We start from the raw sequence: 12,580 nt of genomic DNA on the forward strand, positions 1-12,580 counted from the left end.
CACGTTGGTCTTGTGTTGTTACTCCAAGGTTTTTCCCTAGTTTATAGTTAAATATATGAAATTAAGACTTTGAAGAAATATAACCCGATTTTTAAATAGGAGCTAAAATGCTGACGTTCGATCAAGTTTGGGGCAAAAAGCTGAATCTTCCACTGCCTATAATTTCACAATAAAAGCATTTACATGACATTTCTGAACAGTTGGTCTCATATCTGCTTTTCTCATCGTTAAGAGCCAGAAATTGGGGAAACGCTTGAATTTTAAAATCTAAAATACCTCAAATGTGTCTCACAGCTGAAGACTCAGGTTTCCTCCCACAGTCCAGACATGCAGCTCAGTTAAATCTGTCCAGTCTGTGGCTGCAGGGGCCGCTGTTCCTCACAAAACTGGCAGTGTTTCTTTTAATAAAACATTTATATCGTAGTAGTACTTGTCGTGCTTTGTGGACCACGATGTGAGGATGTTCACTAGCGTCTCTTACCTCGAGGGGGAAATCCTCCTGAGCAAAGTCTGCAGAACTCCACCTGTACCTTTTTACTAAGAGCTGGAAAAACACTTGAACTTTCTCATGAGCCGGCTACAAACCAAACCCTGAAATTGAATGAATCAGTTTTCTGTTCCCTGGTTGACGTTTAATAATAATAATAGAATCCTTTAATAGTCCCACAGTGGGGAAATTTGAGGGTTTTACAGCAGCAGCAGGCACAGAGCAAAAGAAAGCAAAACAACAGTAAAAAACAAACAATGAGCAAAAAGAAAACAGTCAAATAAGCAAATAAATAGTGAGTAGTAGAACAACTGAACAATACAATTAAATAAGTTAAATTGCACATATTGTTTTGTGTGTTCAATGGGGTCACAGCTGGTTGTACAGTCTGACAGCAGCAGGAAGGAAGGACCTTCGATACCTCTCCCTCACACACCAGGTTCAAGCCTCATTCTGTGCTGAGACTACATTTCCCAGCAGCACCGTCTGTCTCGATGAATCAAAAGGCAGAGAAGGGTTGAGTGTTTTGATTGGATTGAATTTATTCAGTGAACCAACAGCACCGACATGGAAACCGACACAGAGGGACTGAGCCAATCAGATGAGCCTCACTGATGATCGATGGATGTCAGTCACTGTATTTGCTCCTCAGCTCCACCTGCTGGAGTCTCACTGGTTCTTCAGGTGGAAGCGTTGTCTTAGTTTCAATAAAAATTCTTCAGGAGGCAAATGTTTTTACACAAACAGATGAATTCACACATTTTCCCTCTATCTGTACATTTTTCTTTCACATTTTCAGGTTTTTAATGTCGTTTTTTCAAAATTATATTTCAAATTTTGTTGGTTTTATTGAGAAGCTAAAATTTGGGATGAAGTGAAACATTTTTTAATCTTCACTTGTGTACTAATTAATCTGTTATAAAAGGTTTTTTTTGAAGTACTACAGCTAATTTTTTTGTATTTGTCACAATCAAGCTTCTCTACTTCTGACAGACATGCTTTAAATAAATAAAAGGTTTTTCCACTGCTGCTTTTCTCGTGAGAAATATTTAAAGTTTGCTAAAGAGTGAATCTTTATTGTTGTTGTTGGCTCATTTCCTGTTGCACCATCACACTCCTGTCATTCACCCGGTTCACCGTCACACACACACACATTCGCACAATTGTTCACAGCCGCTCCTCACACACACACTTAGTTACATCTTTGTACACAAACAGCCGGTGGAATCACAGTTGTCTCGTTTGTTCAAACCCAAACCCGCTCAAACACAAACAGCCACAGTTCCCATCTTCCAATCCTCCTCCTCCTCCTCCTCCTCTCCTCTTCCTCCTCCTCCATCCATCCATCACCTCCCCACCTGCACCTGCTCCACCCTGCATCTCATCCCTCATCCATCTCTCCCTCGTCTGGTTCCCTTCACCGTGAAAACCTCCTGAGATCATGAAGCTCTCTTTTCTGTCTGGCAGCTCGGATGTGATTTTAACTTTGCTGCTGAAACAGAAATCGTGAAGATCACTATTGTCGGAAAGATTCAGGATCAATTCTAATGACATTTTTCTAAGCCATAAACTATGTGACTGTACAACTTCTAAACACATTTTTACTTCTACAGATGAAAAGTTGATTTTAAAGGAAATAAAACAAACTCTTCGTTCAGTTTAGACTCAAAACTTTTGCTTTTACTTCTTCACTTGGTCCAATGGGACCAGTGGTTTATTCTGGCTCATGTAAGCAAACGTTATTTAGATATTTTCTGTATTGCAAAACTCAATGAAGTGTTTTCGAAATAGTCAAATTGTTTTCGTGTTTTCTAAATAAGAGATTTTTTTCCTTCTAGGCCTGAACAGAAAAAAGAGCAGACATGATCCAGATTAGAGCTGAAACAGAATAATCAGTTCTCATTTATCAATTCTTTCATTGTTTTTGGGGGAAAACACTGTGAAAAGTTTAATTATTCTCTGGTTAAAGCTGGAATCTTACTTTCCTCTGTTCAACATTTTAAACTGATTGTCTTTGAACTTTTATTATTCTATTATTCTTGGTTTCTTGGCTTATGAAAAATAGAATCTTTTAACCCAGACTGTGAATAATCATTGGTTGCAGCTCTAATCCAGATGTTCTCTTGACGTTGACCCCCCCCCCCCCCCCTCTCCTGGAGTCTCTCTCTCTGGTTCCTTGTCTCTATGCAGTGATGCTCTGTGCTGGGACCACGCTGCTCTCTCGGCTGCGGTTCTTGGCGGCCTGCTGCTGCTGCTGCTGCTGCTGCTCCTCGCCGGCCGGGGTGTTGCGGTGCTGCTGGCGGCGTGGGGCGTGGCGCGGCGGCAGGGTCAGCGTGCAGCAGGACACTCCCACCGTGGGCTCGGGCAGATCCTCGGCCATGGACCAGCTGTCCGTGGCCGGGTCGTACTTCTGGACGGCGGCCTTGTAGCGCTTCTCCGCCTCGTTCCAGCCTCCCAGCAGGTAGAGCTTGTCGGCCAGCGGCGACAGGCCGGCGGTGCTCACCCCGAGCAGCAGGGGGGCGGCCCGGGCCCACGCTCCACTCTCCGGAGAGAAGACCTCCACGGAGACCACATCCACCCTCTCTCCACCGGGCCCCAGCTGGCTGCCTCCCACCACGTACACCTTCCCTCCCAGGGTGGTGGAGCAGTGCCAGCCTCGCGGGGTCTCCAGCGCGGCCTTCTCCGTCCAGGTGTCCGTCTCCATGTTGTAGCAGGCCACCGAGCGGGAGTAGGCGCAGTTGACGTAGCCACCGGTCACCAGGATGTCCCCGGACAGCAGGGTGGCACTGGAGTGGCAGCAGCGGGGCACCTCCATGGGCGCACGCATCTGCCAGGTGTTGGAGGAGGGCAGGTAGCTCTCGGTGGTGGCCAGCAGACCCTCCACGTTGCGGCCTCCGATGGCGAAGAGGCGGCCGCCGCTGGCAGCCAGGGAGAAGTGGGTACGGCGCTGACGCATGCTGGCCAGGTGGAGCCAGGTGTTGAAGCGGGGGTCGTATCTGATGGAGGCAAAGAGAAGAGTGGAGTTTAGAGCCGTGCGAGGACAGCACAAGCACCGGAGCTCCAGACCCCCGGGGGTTTAGGAGCTCAGATCTCAAGCTCCTCTCCTGGGGAATCATCTCCCAGGACCTTGATTTTGGATAAAGCTCATAACTAAGAGCTGGTTCCTACTTGGACCAGCTCGTAGTTATGATGGTCTGGGTTCTTTCTTCTAGACCAGTAAAGTGTTGGAGTCGAACAGGTTTTTGTGGTTGGGAGCCAGATCTTTGGCTGGTTCGTGATTAGGAACCAGCTCCGAACCGACCCTTTCCTCAGTGGAAGAGGTTTTATGGGCCCCAGCAGCTCACTTTGCCCCTGAGGCCCCAGAACAAGGGGTAGATTTAGGGGTCAACCTGTGAGTGACACGGTTGTTGTTATCGTTAATGATTCATGCTCCGAGTCCGTCACTCGAACCTGCTGAGCGTGCTGACGGCGTGCTTGGCCTGGTTCCTGGCGTCGTTCTGGTCCTCCCCTCCGGCCACGTACAGGAAACCGTCCATCACAGCCACGCACTGGTTGAAGCTCTTCGCCGGCAGCTGAGTCAGGTGACGCCAGGAGGCTCCTCCCTCACGAGGGTCCCTCCACAGCACCTGGACACCGGGGTCAAAGGTCACTGGGGGATTTTCTTATAAGAATACCTAGACCTGTGACACCAAATCCACACCCACCTCCCGGCTGAGGGCCCTCTCGGTGAGCGACGGCCGGCCTCCGATGGTGAGCAGAGTCTGCTGACCCACGCGGACCTGCGTGCGTCGGGACTGCAGCGTGTTCTGCTGGTAGGGCAGCAGGTGGTAGTTCATGGCGTCCACCAGCAGGCGGTGACACTGAGGGTCCAGCATCATGCGTGGCACCGGCTGGATCTGACTCACCAGCTCGCTGGCCGGGATCGTCTCCAGACGCACGTGAGACAGGAGCTCGGCGGCGTGAGTCTGACGAGAGGCGTCGAAGTCGAGCCACTTCATGGCGAGCTGGAGAGAAACGTGTTCAGAGAGAGAGAGAGAGAGAGAGAGAGAGAGAGACTGGTGTTAGAGTATACACATCATATATAAACATCATTATGTTATATATCAGATGTTTAAAAATGAAGTGAATAATGTTGTTCGATAGCGAATTTGTTTGGTTAAATTTGGAAACAGATAAATTCTTGAATGTGCACAAAAAGCAAAATGCTAGAAAAACAAATCAAATGAAAAGAAGTTGGTGATGAATATTTATAGCTTTTAGAAATGTTTTACGTTTCTCATCCTTTTCAACAACTCTTATTCCTGTTTTTGATTCTGATTTAAATAAAAAAATCTAAATATATTTTTTAAGTGAAGCCAAAGCATTTCAATCGCCCCCTGGTGGCTGGCAGCAGTATAGGTCATAAACCCTGCCTCCTCCATGTTGGTGAAGGGGACTTGGATCATAAAACACATTAAATACATATTTCTCAAAGATGGTTTCACGTATTTTAGGTATCTTACAGAGCTAATGTTGCCTTTCATTTGGTTTTTAATTGGGTTAAATTGAGTATACATTTAAATAAAACCTGACCAAATGAAGCGTTCCATTGGCTCAGTTTATAAAAAGAGCCTCCACTTCTCCTCCGTCCCTCAGCTGTCTGTCTATTTGGGTCCAGCCTGCAGTTCTATATTAACATGCACAGCTCTCCTCTTGCAGACAGTGAGAGTTAAACTTGGTCTCTGCTCACAGTCGTCCTGCAGGGGCCGGCCCTCGAGTCGTGGATCTGTGTTTGGCTCTGAACAGCTGGTCTGGGGTCTGTTTTAAGGGCCTGATGAAAATAGCCAAAGGGTCGACGATGAAGATCTGATATTTCTCAGTTTGGACACAAGAAGTGAAGTGTTCAAAAACCTTTGAGCTGAGGAGTTTGAGTTTAGTTTTCAGCTTCAACGGCAGCTATGATTTTATTCTGATGGATGCACGAGCTCTAACTCATTAGGAAATGTTTGTGGTTCCTATTTTAGCCCGAATGTTCTGTTGCAGATTTCAACCGTTGACCTTTACAGACAAAGTGTGACCTCTGACCTGGAAGGCCATGACCTCCGAGGGCAGCACCAGCAAGTCGTCCTGCAGGAAGGCGGTGATCTGCTCCACGGTCAGCTGGGTGAACAGCGGCGTCTCGGAAAACTGCACAAAGTTATCCAGGACGAAGCGGCGGGCGGCGTCGCACACGGGCTTCAGGCTGTAGGCCGCGGCGATGTTCCAGATGTAGACGCAGGTCTGGACGTTGAGCTCGGCCAGCAGGAAGTCCATGCACATCTTGAGGAGCTGCGGGATCTGGAGGGTGGCGGCGGCGGAGACGGTGCAGCCGATGGTGTAGAGGGACATGTGGACGCGACCCAGATAGGCGAAGGTGATGACGTTGGCCAGGCCTGCAGAACGGAGAGAGCGAGCACAGACTGAACAACTGAAGCCAAACCCTCATCTCTCACCCGGTGTCAGGGAGAAACAAAACTTCTGTGGCCTAAAGAGTTGAATTCTTATAACAGATTGTTGAGTGGAGGAAATATTTCAAATTAAAGCACTTTTCCAAACTTTAAAAGTGAATTCTCAATCGCTTTGTCGTGGAAGAATGTTCGTTGCCCCTCTCTAGGCCACTGGTTAAAGCTCTTGAGAAGGAGAAGGAAGAAAGCTTCTAAATTTGACAGTATCTGGGAGATGTTTTTGGACTTCGTTAAGAATGGTGACATCGAAGAGGCATTGGAAATGTGAAGTGACTAATCTGTTGTGAGGAATGAGTGCTTTACTCTGTTCCATGTTTGTGACTGAATTTAATTTTACTTATGTATAAATAGATTTATTCAATTTTTTTGTTTTTAATTTAGTTTTAACTAAATTAGTATTTTTCTTGTAAGTTTTTGTCCTTCTTGAATTAATGTTTTAATCATAACGTAGCAATTTTTGTGATATTTGTATTATGTACTGTCATTTTAAACTGCCATATGTTCAGGTTGGGGAAGGTTCTTGTATGTTTGTAAATTAATGTAAATGTATAAAACCAATAAATATATGTTTAAAAAAAGTGAATTCTTTCTTCTCGATTGCCCCCTGGTGGCTGGCTGCAGTAAAGGTCATAAACCCTGTCAATTAAACCTATTTCTAAAAAATAAAATATAATATATTTGGGATCTTTAAACAGTCTTGGATCCCGATTAGATCTTAAAATAAAGTTTGTGTATTTATTGTGATGTAGACACCAGCTCTGGCAAAGATTAACACCTTAAAGTTTCGGGTGAACCAACTATTAGTCTCTTCACTCAAACCCTCTCACGGGTGGACACAGTGTGAATCGATGTCGTACCCAGAGGTGAGAGCGACGGCAGCTCCAGGCGCTTCATGCCGGGATCCTTGGCCAGAATCTCTCTGAAGTACTGACTCACAGACGAGATGACGAGCTTGTGGACGTCGAAGGCCTTCGTCTTAGAGGCCAACTCCAGGTCGGTCAGGAACCTGAGGCAGGAAAAGTACGTTGTGAAGTAAAAAAACCTTGAGCCTGTCCCCCTGCAGCTGGACTTCATATCAGAACTTACTTCTCCTGCCGCATCTTGCTGAGCTCCTCCAGCACCGCGTTGCCGTGCAGGGGCCGGGTCAGCTCGCTGCCCAGGCCCAGGCCTCTCTCCCCGGGCTTGATGACGGGCAGCGGCAGCGGCAGGTTGAGGCTGTTGAGCTGAGCGATGTCCAGCGCCGCCATCTGCTCGATCTTCTTCATGCCGCTGTCCATCACCACCACTCCATCGCCCAGGCTCTCCACCTTCAGCTGGTCTGTGGGGGTCTCCATCACCGGAGAGACGGTCTCCACGGCGGGCTTCTTCTGACGAGGGGCCTTCTTCTTGGGGGCCATCGCTCGAGTTTGAGTCTAAATTCACTTAGGTCTGGATGTTGTAGCTACCTGTTTTCCTCGTCTTCCTCGGATCAGAAGAAACACTCTGATGGAGAAACTGGTAGAATTGGTTTTGTTGGAGATTTCGTTGATGGTTTCACTTCAACACAGCACACAGCACCTGGAGGAGAGAGAAAGACAAACACTTTATTTTCTGTTTAAAAACAGAGACACAACGTATTCTGTGGAAGACAATTGTGTGTTCTAAAACAACACAATTGCTTATAATGAGAATCACACTAAGACATTTTACTTTATTTACATGTTTTAGTGGATTTTGAGAAGTTTTATTATCTCTTTCTTATGTGTCTTTATATATTTAAGATTTGGAAAGAGAAATCTGTTCAGAGCAAATGTTTCTCTCTTGATAAACACTGACAGATGCACATTACTGAGTTAATCCCACACAACACAACACAACACAACACAACACATCGATGGATCACGGACTGTGAGCTGTGTGTCTGTCTGTGTGAGTGACAGGTGTGTGTGTCCTTCGAGAAGCTGTCCTGAAACGAAGCTGAGCTCAGGGTCGGGGTTTGTGGTTTAAAGTTCCTCCCAGCATTCATCGCTGTGGATTCAACCCACAGAGCAACTGGGGAATCTGGTTCACGCTCGCAATGAGCCGAGCTCTGCCAACCGGAGCAGAGGAGGGCTGGCAGCACAGCGGGGGGGCACATGAGCAGAGGGTGACCCAGGTCCCGAGTAAACAAAGAGGGGAAGCGCTGTGCACGGAGTTTCCTGGATTTAATGAAATGGATATAAATGATGTTTATCTCATTTTTATTTTAGTAAGCTTTTAAAGCCACTTAGGAAACAAACACAACCTCATTTTCCTCTACTGTGTTTTGTGTGAATGACAATAACATGAATCTTAAATCTTGCTTCCTGGGTTTCGGTCGTGTATCTGTTGGATTCACATCAGGTCCAAACCAAAACTTGAAAATACGAAAGGTTCTTGTGCATATGAACCTTTACAAGACTGTGAGCTTGTCTTGCTTTTCAATTACAACTTGTCTGAGGAAAATTTAGAACTGTTTGAGATTACAACCGAAGTTGTTTCATCAGTCAAACTCATTTACAACAAGTTTTTCCCGTCAAAATAAAAGAAACCCTGTGATTTAAACACCTGCTGGTTCTGTTCAAATCATCTCGCTCCTGTTGAAGCCTTTGATTTATGAACCAGGTTGTGTTGTAGTTTTAGTGGGAAACCTTTTCTCTGAGCTCAGTGACAGTGACCTCACACATCCCCCCCCCCTTCCTCATCCGCAGAACATGGCCCTACATAGCTCCTATTGGCTGGCTGGCCACCAGGCTCCACACATGGACAGGACATACGATCGTTCAGGACCAAGCAGCAGCTGCTGTGGGTGTCGTATGAAGAGGGGGGGGTGGCAATCCCCTTTAAAACAGCCCTGACGCTGTGATACCTCCATACGTCACATTATCCAGAGACATGGAGCATGAAAACACTACACACAGGTGGACACACACACACACACACACACACACACACACACACGCACACGCACACACACACACACACAAACACACACACACACACAGAACCAGTGGGGGTCAGTTCAGCGATCGGGCAGGATTGTGATAAAAATGTGTTTGACTAAATCTTGATTTGACATGTGAGCAGTTAATAATAAACAAGGGATCCATTAATTTATAATAGAAAATGTATATGTTGTCAACATCATCTCAACAGAATAACAGACTCTCTGCACTTTTCTACATGTTTTAGTTTTCATTTTGTCGATTTACACATATTTAGACGTCATTTCTATTGTTAATCTCAAATAATAAATTGTGATCCTCTGTTTTAATGTTGAACAGTGTGTTGTATTCGCTAGTTGTGATTTTTGTGAATGAAATCTTAATCTGTAAAGTAAATGGTAAAGTTAGCTCTCAGATTAATGCAGTAACACCAAGAGACAATATTCCCTCTGAAATAACCAGTGAGAAATAGAAGTTTAAAAGAAGAATAAAACTCTACATGAGAAAAGTAAGTAAATACACAGAGAAACTTTACACTCGTGATAATATCGTGTGTGAAAAGTGAGATCCGAGCTTCGGTGATGTTTCAGAAGTTACATGCCGGTGATTCGCTGACACTGAAATAATGTTCACTGTGCCGGGGTCAGTCGGAAAAATATCTGGGACCAGAGAGCAGCTGCTCCGTCATCCACCAAACTGGGAACCAGACCTCGCCCCCACCCAACCCCACCACCACCATCAGCATCATCAGTGAGAAATAAACTGTAACCAACAACACCACCTTCTCTAAAAACAACTCAGTCTTACTGGTGTCCTGAAAAAAGCTCATTAAATCGTCTTAAAGCGTTTGTGGATCGTTTAACTGTCTTCTTGTTCTTCTTGTTCTTGTTCTTGTTCTTGTTCTTGTTCTTGTTCTTCTTCTTCTTCTTCTTCTTCTTCTTCTTCTTCTTCTTCTTCTTCTTCTTCTTCTTCTTCTTCTTCTTCTTCTTCTTCTTCTTCTTCTATGACCCTAACACTGCTGACTGGTGAATATTAGATCAAACCTTCATGTTACAGGAATTTTAAAGAACCAGATCATTTGTTTTTAATTACACGTAAAATAGAGACGTGTAATGTTTCTAGATTTCTCAAAGATATTTTAGATTAACTATTTCACTTCACATATAGTGAATATGCATTAATAGTATGTGTAAATATATATGAATTTGTTTTCTTACACGTGTAGTTTTTGCCTCCAGTCGAAGTTATTAACTGATTAACTGATCTAACTAAGAAGCAGACTACATTATAAAGAACTTGTTAAAGGTTTATTTCTACACTATCCTCTTTTATCCTCTCCTGTTTCAAACACTCCACTATCATGCTGCTCTCCAAGAAGCTCAGTGGTACTGATGCACCTGAAGAACATCTCAGCTCCACTGCAGCTTCTGGAGGAACCATCACCACTCAGGATGTTCCACCTGCCTCAGGAGCTGCTGAGTATCTCCTCCACAAATCCATCACTGCCTGCTCTGACTTGAACACAACAAATAATGAGAAACCATGATTGTTGCTGAAACAGATCTGCAGACCCCGAATCACACTCTGAACTGGTTCCAACTCCTGTTCTGTGTGGAGGCTTCAGAGCAGCAGACGCCAAAACAACCAGATAGAAGTTTCCTTCCACTCCGATCACTGATGAATCCGTCACATCAGAAACAACCACGAGCAACGATCCTGTAGAATCATCCAAATATAACTCACTGTGCAATAACAGTAGGGTCTTTGTTCACTGGACATATTATAAGATATATATATTAACCACCTCCTGTTGAAGATAAAGTAACTTATTACACCTACAATCTTAACAATTCCTTCAGTACTTCCTTCACCCTTGAAGGAAATCCACGTGAAATCAAAAATCTAATTCCAGATCAAGTTCCTTGTATGCACACACATTGAATGTAATAAATAGATTACTCTGAAATCTGCGAATATAACGATCCACCTGGACAGGAATAGTGTTTTGACCCAGATGGTGAATCAGCTTCACTTCACTCCCTCTGGATTTCTCTGGACTGAGCGAGACCTTGTGGCTGCAGAGAAGAAGAAACATTCTCGAACTTTAAATTGAAAAACTGATGCCATGTCGACTGTCCCATGTGTCCAGGCTTCATGCTAAAATAAACGAATCCAATCCTGGCTCAAGGGTTCAACCACAGACATGAGAATGTTGTCTCTCCTCTTGTCGGACTCTGTGGAACCATTCCCCTCAGACCTGCCTTAGATTGTCCCCTTTGTAAGTTGTAATCGTGCAAATTTCACGAACTGTCCAGAGAACCGATATTTGTAATTGTACGTCTTATATTCCTGCTCTTTTAGCTCCATTTTTGGTCTCCTCCAGTCTCAGAGTAAACCAGGAGACAGGATTTCGGTTTCTTTGCACCGATGTGTGTATATATTTTGTACATGTACACACACACACCACCACTCTGATACCCTGCACAGCACCTCTTATCTCAAGAGTGTATTTATAGGCGCTGACCCACACAACATGTATGTGTGTATGTGTGTGTGTGTATTTCACTTTAAAGACTTACACCCTCAGCCATAAAGTGATATCCTGACAGCAGCTGCCAACTGCTTCACATTCTTTCCATTCAACCATAAATACATTTTACAGTAAATTACTGCTTTACATGATGATGCCACGAGACGTGTGCTTCTTTATTTGCAGTTTCTCAATAAAAAACTGGGAGATTTAAGGGATTTAAAAAGGAAATAAAAGAGCAAACAAACAGAGTTTTAAGTTGCACTTATACCAGAACATGTTAATGCTTTGAAGTGAAATGTGTTTTACCTCTTTCTCCTCTCCTGGTTCTTGCTCTTCTTCTTGTCTGATGCTTTCTCGACTTCTCTCTATGGATTCTGTTCGACCTTCTTTCTTTTTCTTTGCAGTTGTTCTTTCACAGGTTCCTCTTTGCCTCGTCCCTCCGTCCTCTGTCGGAGTGCTGTGTGTGTGTGTGTGTGTGTAGGTGGGAGTCAGAATCACAGGGGTAGAAATCAGGGTCCCAACCAAAGCTGTGACGTATGATTACGACCCCCCCCCCCCTCCTCTCCCATAAAGCTCCAGCACTGCCTCCCTCACCTCACATCACACCCTCTTCTGCCATTTTCCACCTCCCACCTCCGGCATCCACCTCCATCTCCAAATACAGGCAGGCCTCGTGGCCCTCCCCTCCAAAAATATCCCAAAAGAGGGCAGCTCACTTCGCCTCCAATCCCGTCAGCCCCCCCGACCCCGGAGGCCTCAGGGTTTCAGGTGTTAGATTTGACTGTTGATCTTGTTTATTCCCTTTTTTTCCACAACAACAAACGTGTAGTTGTTGTTGAAGTTATGTTCAAGTTAAGGTCACCATGTCGTCCATGTTGTTTATGTTTAGGACCAAATGATCATCCATAGATCCATTACCACTTATTCAAATGTATCTCATTTACTTTCTATTTTTCATAATATTTATTTTTGTCTTAGTGTTGTTTTATTTTTTTATGAATCAATTTGTAATGTTAAGAAAAGTGCTTCGTACATAAAGCTCATAATTATATGTATTATTATTATTATTATTATTATTAAAAGTACTAGTAGTAGTTGTAGTTGTAGTAGTAGTAGTACTAGTAGTAGTAGTAGT

The 12,580-nt window shown here is 44.6% G+C and overlaps 1 protein-coding gene across 1 annotated transcript; it reads right to left on the reverse strand.

Annotated features, from left to right (window-relative positions):
* Nucleotides 1–2,669: 2,669 nt before the first annotated feature.
* Nucleotides 2,670–7,367, reverse strand: klhl43 (kelch-like family member 43). The gene is made up of 6 exons (XM_061093208.1): nt 7,057–7,367; nt 6,828–6,976; nt 5,552–5,898; nt 4,192–4,491; nt 3,938–4,113; nt 2,670–3,483 (listed from the first exon to the last, which is right to left on the reverse strand). Exons 1-6 carry the CDS (start codon nt 7,365–7,367, stop codon nt 2,670–2,672), a joined length of 2,097 nt encoding a protein of 698 aa, XP_060949191.1.
* Between the last annotated feature and the right edge of the window lie 5,213 nt (nt 7,368–12,580).

The sequence above is a fragment of the Limanda limanda genome, chromosome 19, assembly GCF_963576545.1.
Source record: "Limanda limanda chromosome 19, fLimLim1.1, whole genome shotgun sequence".
NCBI lineage: Eukaryota > Metazoa > Chordata > Actinopteri > Pleuronectiformes > Pleuronectidae > Limanda > Limanda limanda.